At 47.5% G+C, this 25,148-nt stretch overlaps 1 protein-coding gene across 3 annotated transcripts in view; it reads right to left on the reverse strand.

Moving 5' to 3' along the window:
• The window catches only part of IQANK1 (IQ motif and ankyrin repeat containing 1), a 160,130-nt gene that overhangs the window by 125,489 nt on the left and 9,493 nt on the right, over positions 1–25,148 (reverse strand). For all 3 annotated transcript variants that reach the window (XM_075063360.1, XM_075063358.1, XM_075063359.1), the window contains exon 3: positions 24,178–24,294. In XM_075063360.1, coding sequence (XP_074919461.1) covers positions 24,178–24,294 — 117 coding nt within the window. The remainder of the gene's footprint in view (positions 1–24,177; positions 24,295–25,148) is intronic.

Genomic DNA, 25,148 nt, shown 5'->3' on the forward strand with positions numbered 1-25,148 from the left:
TGGAGTCAGGTGCTCTAAGTGGCCACAGCTGTTCTAGTTAATCTAAAGCAAACCTTCCTCCCTTGGCAGGGAATAAGGCCCCCTGCTAACACTCTTATGCTGCCCTCTGGCCATGCTGTATCACAGCTGCAACAGTGAAAGGGGGGGATGTGACCCCCCACGTGAATCCTCACATGACCCTGCCCTGCCCCCAACCCAGGGCCCCGTGGTCTCCCCCTCCCCATGATCCATCCCATCTTACCGGGGGTCGGGAAGGGGTCCCAGTGGGTGGACTTGGCACAGCTGCTGTGTGGGCTGCTAAGAGAAGAGGAGGCTTGCTCTCTGGCACAATAGCCACTTCAGTCACCCCTGCTTTGGGAATTGTCAGCAGAAGAGCTTCAAACCAGCTCCCTCTGACAGCAGAAAATATTTTTTTTTCAGACATGCTGGCAACCAAGCCTCATGCCAGCAACTTCTCTGTCTGGGGGTCTGTACAGCAGAATCCCTGCTGGAGGATAGGGCTGCAGGGGGCAAGGCTGGGGACAGGACAGCCGTGCTGGAGGAGCTGCCGGCATGGAGTTCTGCTCATTTTGTACAGCAGCCCCTATCCTCTGGTGGGGCTGCTGTACAAACCTCCGACGGGAGACGCAGGCATATAGCTGCATGGAAGGACTGGGGGCGGGGTTAGAGGCAGGGGAGCCATACAGGAGGTGCTGCATGTTCTGAACCTTTCACCACTGTGGTTCCCAGGAGAGCCCTGCGGCTCAGGGCTCTCCCAGGAACTACAGTGGCGAAAGGAGCAGAACACTCCGGCGCAGCTGTACTGCCCCCCAGCCCTGTCCTCCCGGGAGGCTGCAGTACAGACCCCAGACAGGAGGCACAGGCACCAGGGGAGGCTCCAGGCACCAGTGCATCAAGTGTGTGCCTGGGGGGCAAGCCGGTCGCTGTGAGGGTGGCAGTCAGGCTGCCTTCAGTGGCATGCCTGCAGGAGGGCCACCGGTCCTGCGGTTTTGACAGCAATTCGGCAGTAGGTACGCTGAAGGTGCGGGACCGGCAGATCTCCCACGGGCATGCCACCGAATCCGTGGTACCAGTGGACCTCCCGCAGGCATGCTGCCGAAAGCCGCCTGTCTGCTGTGTTTGGGGCAGCAAAATACATAGAGCCGCCCCTGGCAGGCACGCAGCTGTGCAGAAGGGTTGGAGACGGTACAGCTGTACAGGAGGAGCTGCTGGTGTACGGCCGCCATGTTCTGCTCCTCCTGTGTCTTTCTGGTACACTGTACCGCCTATAAATAGCTTACTGGTACTGAGTACCAGACAGTATCGCCCTATTTGCGCCACTGACCATCCCTGATCTTTCATTTTGGTCTAACATATTTGAGAACTCCTTCTTGTTGTCTCTAATGTCCCTTGCCAGTTATAACTCATTCTTTGCCTTCGCTTTCCCAATTTTGTCCTTACATGCTCGCACTATATGTATACCTCCTTGGTGATGTAGAACTGATAAATGAAATTGTTTTTAATTGTTCACTTTATTAATGTAATGTCATAAGTAAAGTTTTGTGAATGAAACAATGTTCACTCATAAAACCAGTTACCCCATAACTAGCTAATTGACAATAAAAATGCTTGTTAGGAGCCATAGCTGTTCAGTCAGCTGCCTTTGTAGTTTCACTGTCAGTCCAATTCCTGCTTAAATCACTGAGACTTGCTTGCACTGTTTCAGTACTGTAACTTCTGTTCACCATTTATTACACTTGCCTACATTGTAACTTCTGTTCACTGTTTGCCATATTGTAATTCAAACCCCATTTTAAAACGCTCACTCCATTTTGTAAAAGCTTCCTCCAAACAGCATTTTTGCAAATCCTGCTGTAATCTTATTAGTTTAGTTTAGATGTGTGACTGAGGTATGTATGGATGATGGAATTGTTGTGTATTTGGTTGCCATGGTTTTTGTTCCCATGGCAACTGAGTTAGATTATTAGGGGATAGCCTACCCTGCTTTGGCAGGTTAGGTGAGCTCTGTGTGTGTAAATAAATGGTAGTTTTGTTAGCTGTCTGCTGTCTGGCCTCAAGTGATTTCTTCCTAAACCGGCTGCTACCAAGGATATAACAGGAATCAACCTCCAGCCCCAGCCTGTCCTGACGAAACAGAGTTCAAACATCACCAGCTAAAGATGAAAACAAGAGCCCTAACAAAGTAAAAAGATTCCACCCTAAAAGAAAAAGGTACAATAGAAGGAAGATCAAAGCCAGGTCCGAGGCTGAAAGTCACGTCTGTAATTGACGGGTGATCAATCACCAATCCCAGAGGCAGCCTGACACAGCAAGACCTATAGACTCTGGATTCAAACTAAAGCCTACAAAAAGGATGGGTGAGATGGAAGACTGGAGGGTAACATTCTGCTGCCAACATGGAAGGGCATCGGTGAATGCCCAGAGACCCAGCTTGTCCTTGTGCCCGGTTTTTCTGGCCAGTTAGCCGCCACAAGCTATGAACCCAAGCTGCAAAATCAAGTCACAAACTCAAGCTATGTTCAGAACTGGTAACTATGTAGCAGCTGCAGAACATCTGATGGATGTGTGTGTGTAGGTATTAGGTATAATTGTGTGTGTATAAGGAATAAGATGTTAGTTATTGGTCATAAATCAAATCATCATAATAAATGTGGCATCTTTGTTTTGCCCCCTGAAAAGATCCTGTGTAGTTTTGTCTGTACAACAGCGACATGCCCCTCCTTCCATTTCCTGGATGTATCCCTTTTGGTTTTTATATAGTTATCTCCTCGTGCAGACACATTGGCCTTCTATGGTTCTTCTTATCTTTCCTCTGTATCGGTATAGCCTGACATTGAGCCTCTAGCATTACATCTTTTAGGAACTGCCAGCCCCCTTCAACTCCTTTGCCTCCTAACTGGTCTTTCCATGGGACCTTGCCTACTATTTCTCTGAGTTGGTTGAAATCCACTTTTCTGAAGCCCAGTGTCCTTGTTTTGCTGTTTTATGTCCTCCTTTTCTTAGGATTTTGAATCCTATCAGACCATGATCACTTCCTCCAAGTTCCATATCACCTTTTTGTTCTCAACCACTTCACCCTTGTTGGTCAAAACCAGATCCAAAATGGATGACCCTCCAGTTGTTTCCTCAATTTTCTGAATCAGAAAGCTGTCCCCTACACATGCTAAGAACTTGCAGGACATACTATGTTTTGCTGTAATAGTCTTCCAATGGCTATCAGGGAAGATAAAATCCCCCATTAGCTAACACATAATCTTGTTGCCTGCCTGTAGAATGACTAATCCACTTCCTCTTCCTGATTTGTTGGTCTATAATAAACCCCCACCATAACATCACTACTATTCTTTTCCCTTTTTATCCCCACCCAGGGACTCCGAGTAGTTCTGTTGCTCACTTCCTCTTGAACCTCAGAGCAAGCGTATATATTCTTGACATACAGCAAATTCCTGACTCATCCTTTTTTCCCATATCTATCCTTTTGGAACAAGCTATATCCCTCAGTTCTGGTACACCAATTATGGGAGTTGTCCACCAAGTCTCTGTAATGCCAATTAAGTCATAATTTTCTTCATATGGCATGACTTCCAGTTCATCCTGCTTGATCCCCATACTCCTTGCATTTGTATACAGGCATCAAAGATATTTTGAAGACTACTTTGTTTTTCTTCTTCCCTTTTTAATACAATTGTGGTTTCCAGACTCTTCTCCAGAAATTAGCCCCTTTCCCTTGTCCTCATTACTTGAGCCTAGATGCACATTGGCCAGATATTTGTCACCATCCATCATAAGACCTAGTTTAAAGCTCTCCTTATCAGGTTCGCCAGACAATCCATCTAGTTTCAGATCTTCCAACCCTTCTCTTACCCTACACTTCAAAATAGAACACGCTGTTTCCTATATATTCTTCTGATCTTTTTCACATGGCCAAACCCTCTTAACCTGGATCCCCTTCACTTTTCTATAATTGGTATGACCTTCACACGTCCCTTTATTCATTCAAAATACAGTCAAGCATCCATCTTAATATTTTCATTTCCTCTGTATTCAAGATCTGTTCCTGTCTCTTCCTCAGTGCCCAGTATTCAGAGCCATTCAAAAGAGCAAGCCTAATTACAGTCTTGCAGATTTTACTTTTTAATTTGATAGGCATTCTCCTATTCATTGTTGAGTTCATCAGTATTCTGTATGATCAAACCTAGGTACTTGAACTTCTGTACCTTTGATAGTGGCTGGCACCCCAGACTTACAGTCTTGTCATCTTCCTGCAAGGTATCATCAAATCCTCAGACCATAAACAGTTATTTCTGCTGATTTTCATGCCATTTCTTTTCTGTACACACCTCCATCTCTCTATATCTTCTTCCACTTCCTATTTGCTCTCTCACACAAGCACTTTCATTTGACTGTATTAAAATGCATTTGGTTGGATTGTGACCATTTAACCAGGTAATTCAGATCACTGTAACCATAATCAGTCCTCCTCATTATTGACTGCACCTCCAATCTTTGTGTCATCTGCAAATTTTACCAGCAAAGATTTTATATCATCACCTAGATCACCTGATAATTTATACAGCATTGGCCTAAGAACCAATTTCTGGAAGACCCAACTCGTTGATGTTTTCACGTTAACTCTATTTTCAGATCTGCAAAGGAGCCAGTTTTTAATCCATTGAACATGTGCCCTATTAATGACATATAATGGAAGATTTTTCATCAAAATGTCAGGTGATACTAAGTCAAATGCCTTGGAGAAAAATTAACATTAGTGGTTTGGTGAGCTCCTCAGCTAGTTCCTTTAAGACTCTTGGATGTAAGTTATCCAGATGTATTGATATGAAACTAATTTCACAGATGCTGCCTCATATCCTTCTTTGTTACAGCATGTAAACTTTCATCCACAATATCATGTGGGATGGAAACACCCTCCTACTCCAAATACAGAACAGAACAGAAATAGCTTTTGAATACTTCTGCCTTTTCTTCATCACCATTTACAATTTTACTATCTACATCTAGCAACAGACCTATAGCTGACCTCAGGAATGTTAATCCTACATTGTAAAAATCCCTTCTTATTGTTTTCAACCTTATTAATGATTGATAGTTCATTGGCTCCTTTAGCTTCCCTTATCAGTCACCTACATTTTTTAACTTGTCATTTATATTCATTGTAATTTACTTCCCCTTTTTTCCATCCTTGTTATATTAATCTACTTTTTAATCATCACTTCCACATACTTTTTTAACCAGGATGGCTTCTTGCCCAGAATAACTTCTTTTCATGTCTGTGGAATTGTGGGTTTTGGAGCAACCAGTAGGGTATCCTTGAACAATCTCCAGTTTTTGTTCACATTTCCCATTTTAAATTTGTTACCACTCAATTGCCAATGATGGCTTTAAGCTTTGCAAAAATTAGCCCTTTTAAAGTTGCAGATACACATATTATTGGGTGGTGCCATATTCTGTTTCCACAAAGTAAATGTAACAAGATCATGATCACTGGTACCCAGGCAACCACTAATTTTTAGGTCAGTGATTAACTCTTCTTCATCCATCAGAATGAGGATGAGTAATGAGTTACCCCTGGTGGGTGCAGACCTTGTGTGAAGAAGTTATCAGCGATTATTGCTAGAAACTGTACGGAAGTTGTGTTACTGGCTACATGAGATATCCAGCAAATGTCCCGCAGGTTAAAGTCCACCCATGGTAACAGTTTTTCTTCCTAGACATTATGGACAGATGCTTATGGAGCAGTTATCCTGTTCACTAGTGAGATTTGGTTGTATGTAACAGATGACCATCAGGAATCGTCTTTAGTTTTACTAATTAGACCTTAATCCATAAGCATTTGAGGTCTCATGATTCTAAATAATCTACAACTCTCTAAAAGGCAATGGTGTCTCTAATGTCTTAGACTGTTCTGTGCCAATTATACTTCTAAGTTAGTGAAATATATTGTACTCTTATTATAACCAGCAAATCCACTGCTATCTTTTAAATATCAGGACAGAATATGCCTAAGACTAGAAAATAATAAAACCGGAGTTTCTGGAAAGGTAAAATAGCATGACCAGGAATGCTCGACACAGAAGACAGATACAACTAGCGTGGTTGAAATATGATGAAATTAAAGAATAAACCGACACACTGAAGCAATTTCAGTATTTTAAAGATCTGTATTCACATTCACAATCCCAGCCTCATTTTAAAATCTCTGCATTGCTTTGCCTTTATCAACACTCCCAACCTACATGTCCACAAATTCAGCTAGTCTTATTATTCCCTCTGTCTCCTTCTCCCACCATATCCCCTATAACTAAAATAGCCTTCCTGATCTTAGGTCCAATGGAACATAACCATCCTCCTTCAGATACTTCAGCGATGGGAGGCTCTATAAGCAGCATAGACAGAGCTTCCTCCTCTCTACAGCATGTCATAAAATTGGAATTGTCCATTCTTGTTTTCATCTTTTCAAAGTTTAGCTTTAAGGCAGTATCAAGACATTTCCATTCCCCCGTGCATGCCCCCCAAAAACATGGTAGGCATTGTACAGAGTAACAGACAGGACCTGCCCTGAAGAGTTTACAATTCAAATAGACAAGACAGACACAGAGTGGGGAAAAGGTGGTTGGAGATAACCCCATGAGTTTCCCAAAGGCTTTTCATGGTCCCTGCCAAAAAGTTAGTTCCCGAATCCATAAGGATGTTGAAGGGCCAACCTATGCTGGGAAAAATGTCTGCCAATGCCTGGCTCACGCTTTTAGCCCTGGTGTTGCTTAGAGCTACTGCTTCCAGCCACCGGCTGGCAAAAGCCTTGAAGGTCAGTATGTATCGCTTTCCTCTGGGTATCTTCTTAGGGAAAGGACCCAGAAAATCCACAGCTACATGCTGAAATGGAACCTCAATTATGAGGAGTGGCTAGAGAAGGGTCTTGACCTAGTCTTGGGGCTTTCTCACCCTCTGGGACCTCACAAGACTGGACATGGGTAGAAACAGCCTTGCCCATTCCCTCCCAGGGGAATGATTTCCCCAAACGGTCTTTGGTCCTGTTCACCCCAGGATGGCCACTAGGGTGATCTTGGGTTAAGCTCAAGAGCTTTTTGCTATACTTAGTTGGAAATACCAACTGCCTCTGAGGATGTCAGTCCTCCTTGTACCCACCAGAAAGGGTTTCCTTGTATAAGAGTCCTCCTTCTACAACAAACCTGGACCTATTGGAAGAGGTGAGAGGAGGTGGGTCACTCCGTGCTGTCGTCCAAGCTTCCTGGAGGCTTTCATCTGCTTCCTGCTCTGCCTGGAACTGCTCCCTTGATGCTGGAGACATTAGTTCCTTGCTGGGTTGTGGACTTGGGTTTGGTCCCTCTGGAAGTGATGGGAGTGTCTCCGTTGACTGTGAACTGCTCTCCGCCGGTGCACTAGGTGGTATTTCAGGCTCTGGTTGAGCCTCTTGTGCCGGTATAGCTGCTGCTGCAAGTGCAGGCTCTGTGATGCCCTTTGGAGCTGGCTCCGCTGACTCTGGTGGGGTTGTAAGCACAGGCTCTGGTGCTGACTGCTCCGCCAGTTCCGATCCTTGGGCTGGTTCTGGCTGGGTCCCTGGAATTGGATCTACAACTGCTGCCATAGACTCTGGTCTGGGGTCTGGTGTCATCACCTCTGGCTGGGTCCCTGGGCCTGTGGTATCAGGGGACGCAGACTGGGCCTTGTAGGAGGCTCAGGAATGAAGTTAGGTATGGAGACCTGTTAAGCCTGGCTGTGGGTGACCGTCCCCACTCTTTTTGTTAGCCTCACATGGTTGGCTAAGTCTTCTCCCAGCAGCATGGGAATGGGATAATGGTCATTAACTGAAAAAGTCCATATTCCTGACCAGCCCTTGTATTGGACAGGCAACTTGGCGGTAGGCAAGTTAACAGAGTTGGTCTTAAAGGGTTGCACCGTCACTTGGGCATCTGGGTCAATGAATTTGGGGTCCACCAAGGATTGGTGGATAGCTGACACCCATGCTTCAGTGTCTCTCCACACAGTAATCTCTTTCCATCCACACTCACAGTTTCCCTTTGCTCTGGGGGTATTTGTGAGGCATCTGGGCCTGAAGGTTCTCATGAGACCCCGGGGCGATGAGTTGCAGTTGGGTGGTGCTCTTGGGGCAGTTGGCCTTCACATGCCCCAGCTCATTACATTTTAAGCATTGCCCAGCTGACTGTGGGCTGGGGCAAGGTGAGTGGTTGGAGAGTAGGGTGGTGGGACGAGAAGGCATCTGAGGTTTCCCTGGCTGTGTGGAGGGTTCCTCCTTGTGAGGTGGGGCGTTGGGGTGACTCCGATGGTGGGGTGTCGTCTCGGGTTCCCCCTTCTGGTATCCCCACCAACTGATACTAGCTTTCTTCTTCACTGCTACCTCCACCCATTTGGCTCTGATCTCTCCCACCTTGATTACAGTTTTGGGCTTCCCATCTAGGATGTACCTTTCTATTTCCTCAGGAACACCCTCTAAGAAAAGACAGTTACTCACCGTTGTAACTGTTGTTCTTCGAGATGTGTTGCTGATATCCATTCCAATTAGGTGTGCGCGCGCCGCATGCACGTTCATCAGAAGATTTTTACCCTAGCAACACCCGGTGGGTCGGCTGGGCGCCCCCTGGCGTGGCGCCATTATGGCACCGAATATATACCCCAGCCGACCCGTCTGCTCCTCAGTTCCTTCTTGCCGGCTACTCTGACAAAGGGGAAGGACGACGGGTTTTGGAATGGATATGAGCAACACATCTCGAAGAACAACAGTTACAACGGTGTAGGGAGCAAACACCTTTGAGTGCTTGCTCATATCCATTCCAATTAGGTGAATCCCAAGCCTTACCTAGGCAGTGGGGTCGGAGTGAGATACTGCAGAATGTAAAACTGCAGAGCCGAAGGCTGCATCGTCTCTGGATTGTTGCACCAGGGCATAATGGGAAGTAAAGGTGCGTACTGAAGACCACGTAGCTGCTCGACATATCTCCTGAATAGGTACTTGAGCTAAGAAGGCGGCCGACGAGGCCTGGGCCCTGGTAGAATGTGCAGTAATATGACCTGGAGAGGCCTGAGCTAGCTCATAGCAAGTCCGGATGCACGCCGTTACCCAGGATGAAATCCTCTGAGAAGAGACAGGTTGGCCTTTCATCCAGTCCGCCACTGCAACAAAGAGTTGGGACGGTTTGCGGAAGGGCTTTGTTCGGTCAATATAGAAGGCGAGCACCCTACGGACGTCGAGCGAATGCAACTGCTGCTCCCTACGAGATGTATGCGGTTTCGGAAAGAAAACCAGGAGGAATATGTCCTGATTGAGATGAAAGGCCAAGACTACTTTAGGGAGGAATGCCGGATGTGGTTGTAACTGCACCTTGTCCTTGTGGAACACCATGTATGGTGGGTCCACCATCAGAGCCCGAAGCTCAGAGACTCTCCTAGCCAATGTGATGGCTACAAGAAAGGCTGTTTTCCAAAATAAATAAAGGAGAGAGCAGGTTGCCAATGGCTCGAATGGAGGGGCTGTAAGTCTCGTGAGGACTAAATTGAGGTCCCAGGAAGGGGCGGGGCGTCGTACCAGGGGGTATAGACGCTCCACGCCCTTGAGGAACCTCGAGACCATAGGATGGGAGAAGACGGAGTGAGTACCTTCTCTGGGGTGGAAAGGAGAAATAGCCGCCAAGTGCACTCGCAAAGATGAGATAGCGAAGCCTTGCTGCTTAAGATACCAGAGGTAGTCCAAAATCGTGGGGATGGGAACCTCTGTAGGTGCGACATTCAGCGTTTGGCACCAGCAGGAAAAGCGCTTCCACTTGTCCAAGTAAGTAGACCGAGTGGAAGGTTTTCTGCTACCCAGGAGTACTTCTTGCACCGGAGCAGAGCATCGTAGCTCCGATTGGGTTAACCATGCAGGCGCCATGCCATGAGATGGAGGGATTGCAGGTCTGGGTGGTGAAGCCTGCCGTGGTCCTGCGTTAACAGATCCTGATGAAGGGGTGTGACGATGTGGTTCTGGCGGGACCCAACTGAGAGTGCCAAATCAGGACCAATTGCTCAAACAGGGCAGTTACAGCCCTAGGCTGGGGTTTTTCCACCTCTAAGGCAAACCAAACCAGTCAGACAACAGACTTCGGTGTCACCCCTCTGGCTAACCGCAAGTCACACAAGCAATTTCCTTAGACACTCCAGTCTCCCAGTATCACCACCAGTCCCACACGTCCTGGGGATGAAGGGTAATGAAAACCAACACCCCAATTAAAAGGAAAGGTTCTCTTGATCCCAAAGGACCAAGCCCCAGACCCAGGTCAATATACACATCAGATCTTACCCACAAATCACGCTGTTGCCAATCCTTTAGAATCTAAAATCTAAAGGTTTATTCATAAAAGGAAAAAGATAGAGATGAGAGCTAGAATTGGTTAAATGGAATCAATTACATACAGTAATGGCAAAGTTCTTAGTTCAGGCTTGTAGCAGTGATGGAGTAAACTGCAGGTTCAAATCAAGTCTCTGGAGAACATCCCCCGCTGGGATGGGTCATCAGTCCTTTGTGCAGAGCTTCAGATTGTAGCAAAGTCCCTCCAGAGGTAAGAAGCAGGATTGAAGACAAAATGGAGATGAGGCCTTCGCCTTATATAGACTTTTCCAGGTGTAAGAACACTCCTTTGTTCCTACTGTGGAAAGTTACAGCAAAATGGAGTTTGCAGTCACATGGGCCAGTTTCTGCACACTCCAGTGAGTCACAGGGCGTATCCGCCTTCTCTCGATGGGTCAATTGTGTAGTTGATGGTCCTTAATGGGCCATCAAGCAGGCTAAGCAGAGCTGACACCAGCTTGTCTGGGACTTTTTCCAGTAACACAGAACAAGTTTGAAATACAGACAATACACAGCCAATATTCATAACTTCAACTACAGAAATGATACAGACATACAGACAGCATAATCATAACCAGTAACCCGTAACCTGGTCTTAGACACCTTATATGACCCCCTTTACATAAGATTTGGTGCCACTGCAGAACCTTGGTTGCAACCCATGTTCTATATGGTCCCAGTTTATATCAATAACGTCACAAGGGGCAGGGGGATCGGGTTGGCTGTCGAGTGGTCCAACAATATGGTGTACCAGTGTTGTCGGGGCCACGCAGGGGCGATTAGGATCAGGCGAGCCCCACCCCTGTGAAGCTTTACGAGAACCCTGTGCACCATCGGGAAGGGTGGGAAGGTGTAAAGCAGGTGGTTCCCCCAAGAGATTAGGAAGGCATCTGATATTGAGCCTGGGGCGAGACCTTGGTAGGAGCAGAACCTCTGACACTTCCTGTTGTTGCGGGAAGCAAAGAGGTCTATGTGGGGAAAGCCCCACTTCTGGAAGATGGAACGTGCAATGTCTGGGCGAAGCGACCACTCGTGAGAGAGAAAGGACCTGCTGAGATGGTCTGCCAGAGTGTTCCAGACCCCTGGAAGGAAGGACACTAAAAGGTCTATAGAGTGGGCTATGCAAAATTCCCACAGTTGGATTGCCTCCTGACAAAGGGGGGAAGATCAAGTCCCTCCCTGCTTGTTTATGTAGTGCATTGCCGTTGTGTTGTCTGTAAGCACTAGAACACAACGGCCCTGAAGATGTTGTTGGAACGTCTGGCATGCGAGGCGTATTGCTCTCAGCTCCCAGACATTTATGAGTAATGCTAGCTCATGAGGCGACCAGAGGCCTTGCGTGCAACGATGGCCTAGGTGTGCCCCCCAGCCGAGAGACGACGCGTCCATCGTTAGGGATACTGAAGGCTGTCTCGGTTGGAACGGCATCCCTGCACACACCCTGGAAGGTGTTAGCCACCAGTTGAGGGAGCCTAAAATGCTCTGAGCAACGGTGATGACCATGTCCATGGCATCCCTGCCTGGGCGGTAAACTGAGGTGAGCCACGCTTGAAGGGGACGCAGGCGCAGTTTGGCGTGCTTGGTCAAAAAAGTGCATGCGGCCATGTGACCGAGAAGGCTGAGGCAGGTGCGAGCCGAGGTCACTGGAAAGGCTTGGAGGCTTTCTAGAATCAAAACTAGTGCCCGAAACCGGGGTAGTGGAAGGCAGGTTGTTGCGAGTGTGGAGTCTAAAATGGCCCCAATGAATTCTATTCTTTGAGTGGGCACTAGAGTAGACTTCTCAAGATTGATCATCAGGCCCAATTGCTCAAATAGGTCCGTGATGATGGCAACACACCTGGTGACTTGGGCCTCGGAGGTCCCGCGAATAAGCCAGTCGTCTAGATAAGGAAAGACGTGTATTCGCCAACAACGGAGGAAGGCGGCCACTACAGCCATGCACTTTGTAAACACGCGCAGGGCAGTAGAGAGGCCAAATGGAAGGACTGCAAATTGAAAATGTTGATTGCGTACCATAAACCGAAGGTACTGACTGTGCGGAGGGTAAATGGCAATGTGAAAGTATGCATCCTTCATGTCGAGAGCAGCGTACCAGTCTCCGGGATCCAAGGATGGGATGATGGTCCCCAGGGACACCATGCGGAACTTCAACTTCTTCAGAAACACGTTGAGTCCGCGCAGGTCCAGGATGGGTTGGAGACCTCCTTTTGCCTTAGGGATTAGGAAATATCGGGAGTAAAATCCCTTGCCCCTGAATTCCTCCGGTACCTCCTCTATAGCTCCGATGGAAAGGAACATACGAACCTCTTGCCAGAGGAATTGCTCGTGAGAGGGGGTCCCTGAAGAGGGTGGGAGGGAAGGGCCGAAATAAATTGGAGGTGGTACCCAAATTCCACTTTGAGTAGGACCCAACGATCTGAGATTAATGGGGCCCACACAGGGAGGAAGAAGGAAAGGCGGTTGGAAAACTGAAGTGGATCCTGGGGAAGGACTGGTGTTCTGCTCTCGGGCACACCTTCAAAAGTTCAGTTTGGGCCCTGCTGATGGTTTGGCAGGACCGTTATTCTGGCCCCCTTGGGAACCCTATTGCCGTCTACGGTTTCCGCGACCACGCCTTCTGCCAAAGTCTTGTCGTGGCCTGGATAGGGGGTAGGGACACTGAGGCTGGGTACGGAAGGACCTTCGCTGGGTTTGTGGAGTATGCATCCCGAGGGATCGCATAATGACGCGATTATCCTTGAGACTCTGGAGTCTAGGGTCCATTTTCTGAGAGAAAAGGCCCTGTCCATCAAACGGAAGGTCCTGGATAGTATGTTGCAGTTCAGGTGGTAGGCCTGACACCTGCAGCCATGATATCCGCCTCATTGCAATTCCCGAGGCCACGGTTCTGGCCACCGAATCAGCAGCGTCGAGTGAAGCCTGCAGGGAAGCCCATGCCACTTTCTTCCCTTCCTCCAGAAGGGTCTGGAATTCCTGGCAGGAGTCCTGTGGGACCAGTTCGGCGATCTTACCTACCGACTGACAGGTATTATAATTATATCTGCTGAGCAGGCCCCTGTTGGTTAGCCACCCGCAGTTGGAGGCCTCCGGCACAGTAAACTTTTCGTCCCAGGAGGTCCGTCCGTCTAGCCTCTCGCGATTTCGGGGCGGGGGATTGCTGGCCGTGGCGCTCTCGCTCATTCACAGATTGAACGACCAGAGAGCATGGAGGAGGATAGGTATATAAGTACTCGTACCCTTTAGAGGGTACCATGTATTTCCTCTCCACACCTCTGGCCGTGGGAGGGATAGACGCTGGAGATTGCCAAATGGTGTCCGCTTTGGCTTGGATGGAACGGATGAATGGCAAAGCCACGCGAGTTGGTGCATCCGCCGACAGGATGTCTATGACCGGGTCTTCCGCCTCCGGGACCTCCTCCACCTGGAGGTTGATATTTAAGGCGACTTGCCTTAGGAGGTCCTGGTGGGCTCGGAGGTCGATCAGGGGCGGGCCCGATGAGGTGGTACCAGCTACTGCCTCGTCTGGTGACGAGGACAACGACAGACCGGGCAGGACCGGCTCATGCAGTGACTCCTGTTCCTGAGGAAGATCAGGGTCCGGGAACACATGAGGGTCCGGCGCCAGAGCCAAGTCTTCTGTACCCGCTGGAGGAGGGTGGCTAACAGTGGCCTCTGGTGCACAGTGTTCGGACGGGGTGGAGTGAGATGGCACAGTAGGTTCGCCTTGGGCCTGATGATATGCCCAAGGCGTCCAGAAGGACCACTGAGGCGCTTGCTCTGGGCCCTGGGCCTCCTGGATGACCCGGCTACGCGGCTCTGAGTCTCCATAGGCGGTGCTATCAGCGTGCAAAGACTCAGATGGATGCCGAGATGGCCAAGGTGGAGCAGAGAGCACGTGAGGAGGAGCCCTGTGTGCAGGGTACCGTACGTTGTGCTGCACCGGTGACCAGTACCGGGAGTCGTACTGGTGCCGAGAGGGTGACCGGGACCTACGACCAGCGCGGTGCCGGGAGGTCGACCGGGACCGTGAAGCTCTATGGTGAGAGCGGCTGCGGCGTGAACGGCGCCAGGAGCTGGACCTGGTCCCGCTCACCATCTGGAATATCGGTCTGGTGAGCGGGACCTGGAGCAGTGCCGTGAGTACGACCGGTACCGAGAAGGAGATCGGTACTGGGACTGCGAGCGGCGCCTAGATCGGGATCGGTGGCGAGATCGAGAGTGCTGGCGAGACCTCGATCTTGAGTGCAGCCTGCCTGCAACGTCGATGGAAGGTGGCCTGAGCAGTGCAGGCTTCCCTGTTGATGTAACAACTCACACCGGCAGTGCCAGGGGTTGAGGCAAGGTGGGCTCCGTTAGGGCTATGAGTTCCCTCGCCGTCGAAAAGGTCTCTGGCGTGGTGGGAACGAGAAGCTCTACCGAGCCGTGTGCCGGTGAGCTGTCAGGCACCGGACTCGACGGCTCTTGCCTGGCCGGAATCAATGGTGCCGAGATTGCTGGTGCTGCGGCAGTTGTTGGTGCCGGGCGGCTCAGCTTTGGTTGCTGTTCAGACTGCGGTGCGGATGTTGGAGCCACAGGAGCTTTTAGCTTCTTGGCATGCGGGGAGAGGGAGCGGTGCTGGGCTGGCTTCTGGGCCGATGACGGCTGGTGCCGGGGCGTCTTCACGGTGCCAGCGCTCTCCGGTGCCGACAAGGCACTTCTCCCCGGCGCGGACTGTGCGGCACTCGGTGCCGAAGACGGAGGAGTAAGGGCTGCCTCCATTAGGAGCTGCTTAAGGCAAAAGTCTCGCTCCTTTTTTGTCCACGGTGTGAACAACTTGCAAATCTTGCACTTGTCTGCAAGATGAGATTCCCCCAGGCACTTTAGGCAGGAGTCGTGGGGGTCTCCCGTTGGCTTCGGCCGCCGGCAGGCCGAGCAGGTTTGAAACCTTGTGAATCAGGCATGGGCCTGGGAACCGGGCGAGGGGAAGGGGCTAATCCCCTATCCTCTGAACTATATACACTAACTACATTTACGAAAGATATTAAAAGTATTAACTACAAGTATGAAAACTAAACTATTTACACAATGAGTACTAGAACGAGTGAATAGCTAGGGAAGTGGAGATCAACTAAGCCGTGCTCCACTGTTCCAATGACCGACCCGGGCGGTAAGAAGGAACTGAGGAGCGGACAGGTTGGCTGGGTTATATATTCGGTGCCATAACGGCGCCACGCCAGGGGGCGCCCAGCCGACCCGCCGGGTGTTGCTAGGGTAAAAATCTTCCAACGAACGTGCACGCAGCGCGCGCACACCTAATTGGAATGGATATGAGCAAGCACTCGAAGAAGAACTGCTCCATTTGTATTAGGAGAGATAGATCTTCCAGAGACTTAACATTTGCTCCTGATATCCAGGCATCCCAATTTTTTACAATGTGGTAGGCGTGTCAGGAAAATGCCACATCTGGTTTCCGCCTCAGGGCTCTGAACTGCCGATGGGCATGCTCAGGTGTTAGCCTCATCCTAATTCTGGCTTTTTGTTTAAAAGGTTCATACTTGTTTATATGTTCTTTAAGTGTTTCAGCTGCCACCTGTGCTAAGGGTCCACTGAATTGTGGCTGGAGCTCCACCATATACTGGTCTGGAGGGATGCTGTAACCAAGGCAGGCCCTTTCAAAATTTTCTAAGAAGGCCTCTGTATCATCACCTACTTTGTAGGTGAGGAATTTCTTGGAATGGGGAGTGGTACCTGGAGGAGGACTGTTAGGGCTACCTGATTGATCCAGCTCAGCTTTTTCCAGCTCTAAGTGCTTTAGCTCCATTTCTGCCTCCAAACGCTTCACCTCCAAGTGCTTCATCTCTAGGAAGAAATTCCTTTCTTCCACAGTTAGAGCTAAGCTTGGGTTAAGGGCATCCCTCCATCCTGGCACCAGGATCTCAGGTGAGGGAGGGCTAACCCTTCCTTCCTGGGAAGTCTCCATTCCTCCGTCCCCTCCCTGCATTTACGTCATGGAGCTGGATCTCTGGGCTTGATCTGGGTCTGTCTTCTCTGTGGTGTGCCACTTTGGGAAGTCTGGTTGCTCTAGGGTTTCGGTGCCTGATCACAACCTCATGCACAGGCTGCCCTACTCTAGCCTAGCTATTTCATTGCCACAAAGCTATAAAGAAAAAAAAATAAACTGCTTGTTGGACTCCCTGGCTTGGCAGGCTGAACCCTTTTCATGCCTGTACCCCCTCAGGCAGCAAAGAAAAGAAAAGAAAAAAAACTCCATGACTTTGCAGGCTGCCAAAAGGAAAAACATGTTCCTTTAAAATCCTGAGGTCTGTGCTTCTGGTTCAAAATGATCTCACCACTTTTACAGAATATCAGGGTTGGGAGGGACCTCAGGAGGTCATCTAGTCCAACCCCCTGCTCATAGCAGGACCAATCCCCAATTAAATCATCCCAGCCAGGGCTTTGTCAAGCCTACCTTAAAAACCTCTAAGGAAGAAGATTTCACCATCTCCCTAGGAAACCCATTCCAGTGTATCACCATCCTCCTAGTAAAAGACGTTTTTACTAATATCCAACCTAAACGTCCCCCACTGTAACTTGAGACCATTACTCTTTGTCCTGTCATCTGGTACCACTGACAACAGTCTAGATCCATCCTCTTTGGAACCCCCATTCAGGTAGTTGAAAGCAGCTATGAAATCCCCTCTCGTTATGAAAAAATAACCCCAACTATACATACAATATGATGGGGGCTAATTTAGCTACAATGAGTCAGGAAAAAGATCTTGGAGTCATCGTGGACAGTTATCTGAAGATGTCCACGCAGTGTGCAGAGGTGATCAAAAAAGCAAACAGGATGTTAGGAATCATTAAAAAGGGGATAGAGAATAAGACTGAGAAAGATTTATTGCCCTTTATAAATCCATGTTATCCCACCACTCGAATACGCATACAGATGTGGTCTTCAGCTCAAAAAAAGATATGCGTGGTACTAGAAAGGTTCAGAAAAGGCACTAAAATTGATTAGGGTTGGAGAGGTCCCACATGAAGAAAGATTAAAGAGCAGAACTTCTCAGCTTGGAAAAGAGGAGCAGCGGGATATAATATAGGTATCATAAATCATGAGTGATGTGGAGAAAAGGATAAGGAAAAATAGTTACTTATTCCCATAATACAAAACTAGGGGCACCAAATGAAATTAATATGCCCCCAGCGGTTTTTTCTAAAAAAACCCAAAAAATAAAAGGAAAAGTTCTTGTCCTTTCCAACGCAGCCACAGTCAACTTGTGGAACTCCTTACCTGAGGAAGGCTTGTGAAGGCAGGACTGAAACGCTGTTAAAAGGGAACTGGCTAATTTCATGGTGGTTAGTGCCATAAATGGCTATGAGCAGGATGGTAAGGAACTGTGCCCTAGCCTCTGTTTGTCATAGAAAAAGAGGATGAGATGAATGGCAGGAAAGGAGATCATTGATCATTGCCTGTTAGGTCCTCCTCGGGGGCACCTGGCATTGGCCACTCTTGGTAGAATCATGGTAATACTGTGCTAGATGGACTCTGGTCTGACCCAGTCGTATGCATGTCTTCTTATGTTCTCTTCTGCAGACACAATCGCAGTTCTGTATGAGAGGGTAGCTGTGTTTGCTGCTACAGAATCCAGACGAAGAGTCCTGTGGCACTTTAAATGACAACAGACTTGGAGCATGAGCCGTCAGGGTGATATCCATCTTCATCCAACAAAGGGGTATTCAGCCATGAAAGCTCATGCTCCAAAACGCTGTTAGTCTATAAGGTGCCACAGGACGTTATCTGCAATCCAGCCCTCAGCTCTCCTCATAGAGTCAGTGCTGCAGGCCTCAATCATTTTTGTTGCCGCTCCGCTGAACTCTTTCCCAATTTCACATCCCTCTTGTAGTCGGGCAATAACGAACACAGGACCTAAGAATAGGCCTCGCAAATGTCATATAGAGGGAAGAGACATCCCTCGATCTCGGCAATTGCCGCCTATCTTATACAGCCCAAAATCTTTTAGCCTTTCTTGCAACAAGGGCACACAGTCAACTCAATATCCAGAGCTTTTCATCCACGTAACCCCTAGCTCCTTTTCGCAGAACACTGCCGTGCCATTCATCCTATGCCGTAGCACTGCAAATGAGATTCTTCATCCTAGAGTGTAGGACTCTGCAACTTGACCTTGTTGAACCTCATCAATTCTTTGGCCAATCCTCTATTTTGTTCAGGTTCCCTCTGTATCCTATCTGCCCCTCCCAAACGTTCTACCACTCCCTCCCAGTTTAGTGTCTGCCACCTACATCAAGGCTGACGCCCCACTCTGCACGTTGAGTGCAGAGTGGGGCCCAAAGAACTTCTAAAAATAATACTGGCCACCCAGACTTGTATAAACTCCATAGGTTACAAGCTTTTCTCTGACCTTGGATGGGTCAGACTGCTGCCACCAACTCCAAGTGAAACACCCCTTTGAAGAACCCAGGAAAGTCACACTTGGGAAATTCTTCCGTGGGACCATCAGCGCTTTCGAAAACCGCCCCCTCTGGGGAGAGCTGGAGAAAGAAACAGAAAGTGAAATCACTGATTGCCATAGTTAATAAACAACGAATGCAACAAACTCTAAGACACATAAATCCAATCCTGTTCTTAAACGTAACATTGTATTAAAAAACAAAGAATAAGAATACATTTGAAGACTTAGGCCGATTATGAAATTAAAAAATACGCACTTACAAAATTTCAGCAGCTCTAAGTATGGCTCTCATGCTTACACAGGTTATAATAAAGAGTAACACTAGGACCAACAATCCCGGTTGAACCCCACTAGACCTCCTTCAATCTGACATTGCCATTAATACCTCTGTTGCGCATTGCTTAACCAATAGTACCGGAAAAGTTCTCTCCTCTACCTTGGTGGGTCCTGTGATTATCGCAGATTTGCCGCCTCAGACATTCACCATGTGGTGGGAAAACAGCCCAGAGACTTTCCCCTCGGTGGAGAGCCACATCGCAAGTACCTCCCGGTGCTAAAACAGGATTGGGAGTTTGGGGGGAAACCAGGCCCACCCTACGGCAGGTGCTACACAGGGCCTGTGGACTGTAGCTGTCCTAGAGTGACTCCGGGAAACAGCTGGCCAACAGCCTACAACTCCCGGCTACTCCCCATGCTCCTCCCACACCTCTTACCTCACCACAGGACTTTCTCACTGGGTCTGATAACGCTTGTACCCTCAGTCCCTCCAGCAATACGCCGTCATCACCTCAGCTCCATGCTCTTGTCCAGCCCTCGGCATGCATAACAAAAGTGAACTGAGGTCCTTTTAAACGAGGTGCCCTGATTAGCTCCAGCCGTCCTAACTTTATTCTAAGCAGTTTCTTCTTAATGAGCTCCAGGTGCCCTATCGCATCTGCCTGCCTTAATTGTTCCAGCACAGTTCCTGCTTGTTCTGGAACTGCCCCTGTTACCTGACCCGGGGAAAAGGGATCTACTTAATCTGGAACTAATATATCTGCCTTCTAAGGGTATGGCTACACTTGCAGCTGTACAGCGCTGGAAGTTAAACCTGTCTTCGTACAGCTGAGTAGGGAAAGTGCTGCAGTCTGTCCCCACTGACAGCTGCCAGCCCATTGTCATGGCCACATTTGCAGCATCTGCAGCGGCATTGGGAGTGGTGCATTATGGGCAGTTATCCCAGCGTTCAAATGGTTGCAATGTGCTTTTCAAAAAGGGGGGTGAGGTGGAGTGTGACAGGGAGCGTGGGGGAGAGAGAGAGTGGATTTTTGGAGCCAACACTGTGTCAGTACCCTGACTTGCAAGTTCTGAGACCCTCCCCTCTCTCACTCACTGAAAGCAAACAGCCTTTTTTCCTCACAGACCAGATAAGCAGCCGCTCTGAAACGGACCCCCCACCCACCGGCTGCTTCTCTCCTCAAGGAAACACTAGCTGTGGGTGTTCCAAAGGGAGCCCCCCTGCCTCTGCTCATTCACAGCAAACAGTAGCTGTGTTTGTTTTTTCGATAAGCAGCTCCCAGAGCCTGGAGTTCACAACAAAACAAAGAGAGGCATCACAACAAAAGAAAGAGTGAAGCCTTCACTTAAAAGGATTATGGGAAGCTTCTGGAGGTCAGTCACGGTGTACTAAGGTTATTCCCTGTTTACACTGGTGCCCCAGCGCAGCAGCAGTAGCGCTATACTCTTTATTCCTCTCAGGGAGGTGGAGTACAAGCAGCGCTGTAGCCACAGAGATACAGCGCTGCATGTGCCTTGCCAGTGTGGATGGGGAGTGAGTTACAGTGCTGTTAGGGACTTTATTGGCTGTAACTCAGGTGTAGCCAAGGCCTGACACTAATAAATAATTAATGGAGATATACCTATCTCCTAGAACTGGAAGGGACCCTGAAGGATCATTGAGTCCAGCCCCCTGTCTTCACTAGCAGGACCAAGTACTGATTTTGCCCCAGATCCCTAAGTGGCCCCCTCAAGGACTGAACTCACAACCCTGAGTTTAGCAGGCCAATACTCAAACCACTGAGCTATCCCTCCCCCTTCTCCTATAGCCATCTGGCCTGACCCTGTCACAGTACCCACTTCATGATAGTTGTGTAAAGCCTGCATTTCTCCAGTTTACCAGTCAGAATGTCATGTGGGACTGTGTCAAAAACCTTGCTGAAGTTCAGGTATATTATTCATTGCTCTAGTAGCTTCCCAGGTATCAAAGTCAGGATCACTGGTCTATAATTCCAAGCTCCTTCTTTTTAAAGATGGGCACTACGTTGTCCTGGAAGACTGGAGAGAGACTCTCTCTTATTATCCATGAGTTTGTACATATTATTGCCAGTGGCTCTGAAATTTCTTCAGCTAATTCCTTCAGTACCTTCAGGTGAATAGCATCTGGCCCTGCTGATCTGAATTCATTCAAACTGGTCAGATCTCTGATATATTATTTACTTATCCCGATATACATCCTTCCCCCTTTATTGTCTATGGTAATTTTGCTAGTGATCTGGTCATGTTATTTTTTGTGAGAAAACTGAAGCAAAGTAGCCATTGAGCAGGTTTGCCTTCCTATCATCTTCCATTACCAGTTCATCTTCTCAATTGAGCAGCAGACCTGCGCAATCCCTGATCTTTCTTTTTTGTCTGACATATCTGAAGAACCTCTTTTTGTTGTCTCTAACGTTCCTTGCCAGCTGTAACTTGTTCTTTCCTTGGCTTTCCCAATTTTGTCCCTACAATCTCGCGCTATTCCTATGTTTACCTCCTTGGTGGCATGCCAGTCCTTCCATTTCCTGGATGTATCCCTTTTGTTTTTTATTACTGGTTAGGCCTCAACTGGAGTATTGTGTCCAGTTCTGGGTACCACATTTCAAGAAAGATGTGGAGAAATTGGAGAGGGTCCAGAGAAGAGCAACAAGAATGATTAAAGGTCTTGAGAACATGACCTATGAAGGAAGGCTGAAACAACTGGGTTTGTTTAGTCTGGAAAAGAGAAGACTGAGAGGAGACATGATAGCAGTTTTCAGGTATCTAAAAGGGTGTCACACAACTTGTTCATTTTAGCCTCTAAGGATAGAACAAGAAACAATGGGCTTAAACTGCAACAAGGGAAGTTTAGGTTGGACATTAGGAAAAAGTTCCTAACTGTCAGGGTAGTTAAACACTGGAATAAATTGCCTAGAGAGGTTGTGGAATCTCCATCTCTGGAGATATTTAAGACTAGGTTAGATAAATGTCTATCCAGGACGGTCTAGACAGTATTTGGTCCTGCCATTAGGGCAGGGGATTGGACTCTGTGACCTCTCGATGTCCCTTCCAGTCCTAGAATCTATGAATCTTTGCTTCAGCCACCATTCTAAAGGACATGTTTCCATGCTCACAACACTCGTTAAAAAAATAATGTGTTAATTAAATTTGTAACTGAACTCCTTGGGGGAGAACTGTATGTCCCCTGCTCTGTTTTACCTGCATTCTGCCATATATTTCATGTTATAGCAGCCTTGGACAATGACCCAGCACATGTTGTTCATTTCACTGCAGATTTGACAAAATGCAAAGAGGATACCAATGTGAGACTTCTAAAGACAGCTACAGTACTCAATCCAAGATTTAAGGATTTGAAGTGCCTTTCAAAATCTGAGAGGCACGAGGTGTGGAGCATGCTTTCGGAAGTCTTAAAAGAGCAACACTCTGATGCAGAAACCACAGAACCCGAACTACCAAAAGAGAAAATCAACCTTCTGCTGATGGCATCTGACTCATATATGAAAATAAACATGCGTTGGTCTGCATTACTTTGGCTGGTTATTGAGCAGAACCAGTTACCAGCATGGACATATGTCCCCAGGAATGGTGGCTGAAGCATGAAAGGACATATGAATCTTTAGCACATCTGGCACATATCTTGCGAAGCCGGCTAAAACAGTGCCATGACAATGTCTGTTCTCACTTTCAAGTGACATTGTAAACAAGAAGCAGGCAGCATTATCTCCTTCAAGTGTAAACAAACTTGTTTGTCTGAGCAATTGACTGAACAAGAAGTAGGACTAAGTGCACTTGCAGGCTCTAAAGTTTTACATTGTTTTATTTTTGAATGCAGTTTTTTTCACACATAATTCTACATTTGTAAGTTCAACTTTCATGATAAAGAGATTGCAACACAATACTTGTATTAGGTGAATTAAAAATATTTTTTTTTACAGTGCAAATACTTGTAATAAAAAATAAATATAAAGTAAGCACTGTACACTTTGTATTCTCTGTTGTAATAGAAATCAATATATTTGAAAATGTAGAAAACAGTCAAAAGTATTTAAATAAATGGTATTCTATTGTTTAACAGCGCCATTAATTGAGATTAATTTTTTTAATTGCTTGACAGCCCTAGTTTAGATTAAAAGTAAAACAAGTTTATTAACAAAAGGAGAGAGGATTAATTTTTTTAATCATTTGACAGCCTTAGTTTTTATATAGCTAAAAATCTCATTGTGCAGCCACATTGACCTTCTGTGGCTCTTCTTATCTTTCTTCTGCATCAGAATAGTTTGATGTTGAACCTCCAGGATTACATCTTTTAAGGAACTGCAAGCCCCCTTCAACTCCTTTTCTTCTTAACTGGTCTTTCCATGGGATCTTGCCTATTATTTCTCTGACTCAGCTGAAATCTGCTTTTCTGAAGTTTGGTCTCCTAGTTTTGCTGTTCTCATGTTCTCCTTTCCATAGGATCTTGAATTTTATCAGATCATGGTCACTTCCTCCGAAGTTCCTGACTACCTTCATGTTCTCAACTAATTCATTCCTGTTGGTCTAAACCAGATCCAAAATAGATGACTCTCTAGTTGTTTCCTCAACTTTCTGAATCAGAAAGTTGTCCCCTACACACGCTAAGAATTTGGAGGACACATGTTTTTCTGTAATAGTCTTCCAACAGATATCACGGAAGTTAAAATCTCCCAATAATACTAGCTCGTGTGTGTTTACTAATCTTGTTACCTGCTTGTAGAATGACTCATCCACTTCCTCTTCCTGATTTGGTCGTCTAAAATAGACCCCCACCATAACATCACTACTGTCAAACTATTATCAACTGAAGGTAATTCCAGATTATACCTCTTTCCAACCAATCAAGATTAATTGATCACTGAATTAGAAACTAGTGATTGTCAAGGTGTAAGTGATCACAAGTGTATTGAGTGTCCCCACAGGGTTTTACATTGGGTTAAAAATCACACCTTTAGTTAAACCAGTGCACCTTTATATATAGACAAGGCCTGTTACCCACTATGATCGAGCACTCCCAGAACAACTCTATACAGCACCTACCTATATGTGGGCTGTGTATTAGGGCTGGCTCATTCTGCTTATTGCTGGATTTCCTTGGGAGCTTGGAGCTGCTCTCTTCCTTAGATGTGCCTTTCCTCTGAGCTTGCTGGCCTAATGCTGGGAAAGGGGAAGAAAAAAACAAAACAAAAACCTTTAGCCATTTTATTTACCAGAGGCTACCTGATACCTAAAGATAAGGTCCTAAATCTGTAAAACTTCCAAAAGTGCTGGGTGCCCACAAATCCCACTAAAGTCAATAGTCAGGCCAGAACACAGAACATCATTGGTGATGCTGATGAATGATCTCTTGAAGTTGACGGAAGGCAGACATTCATTCTCATACTCCTGGGCCTCTCTTCAGCAAACAACACTGTCAGTCATGAGCTGCTGCTATTCCGCCTGAGGGAGATGGTAGGAATCCAGAGAAATATGCAAAAATGGTTTGAATCCTCCCTGGCAGGGTGCACCCAAAGAACAGTAGTGGGAAACTGCACCTCCACTCTCAGACCTGTGTTCCCTCTAAGGTGTCCACCTGGGCGGCTGCATAAGCGGGCAGCAAGGCCTGTGCACCTAATTAGTGGAACTGCACAAGCATGGCTCCACTAATTAGGTGTCTGGACCCTGGAGAGGATGCACATGTAAGCTGGTGGTGTGGGGGGAATAAGGGTAGTGGGGTGAGGGGGGGGAGTTTGAGGCATGAAGGGACTGAAGTGGCTGGTGAACTCAGCTGGCCCCTTCCCCCAGCTGGGGAGAAACATGCCTCCTCTCTCCCAGCCCCAGCTTGGCTGTGATGGCCAGGGAGATGCCTCTGGGAGCCAACTGAAAACAAAGTAGTTAAGCTCACAGTGGCTGGCAGTTACATTCTAAGCAAGCTGGTGACTCTGTTGCTCGAATGTTTAGCCCCAAGTACAGTGACAGTAATCAAGTCTGAAGGTGACAAACACATGACTTATTGGGGCTAGATCTTCAAG

The sequence above is a fragment of the Chelonoidis abingdonii genome, chromosome 2, assembly GCF_003597395.2.
Source record: "Chelonoidis abingdonii isolate Lonesome George chromosome 2, CheloAbing_2.0, whole genome shotgun sequence".
Classification (NCBI taxonomy): domain Eukaryota; kingdom Metazoa; phylum Chordata; order Testudines; family Testudinidae; genus Chelonoidis; species Chelonoidis abingdonii.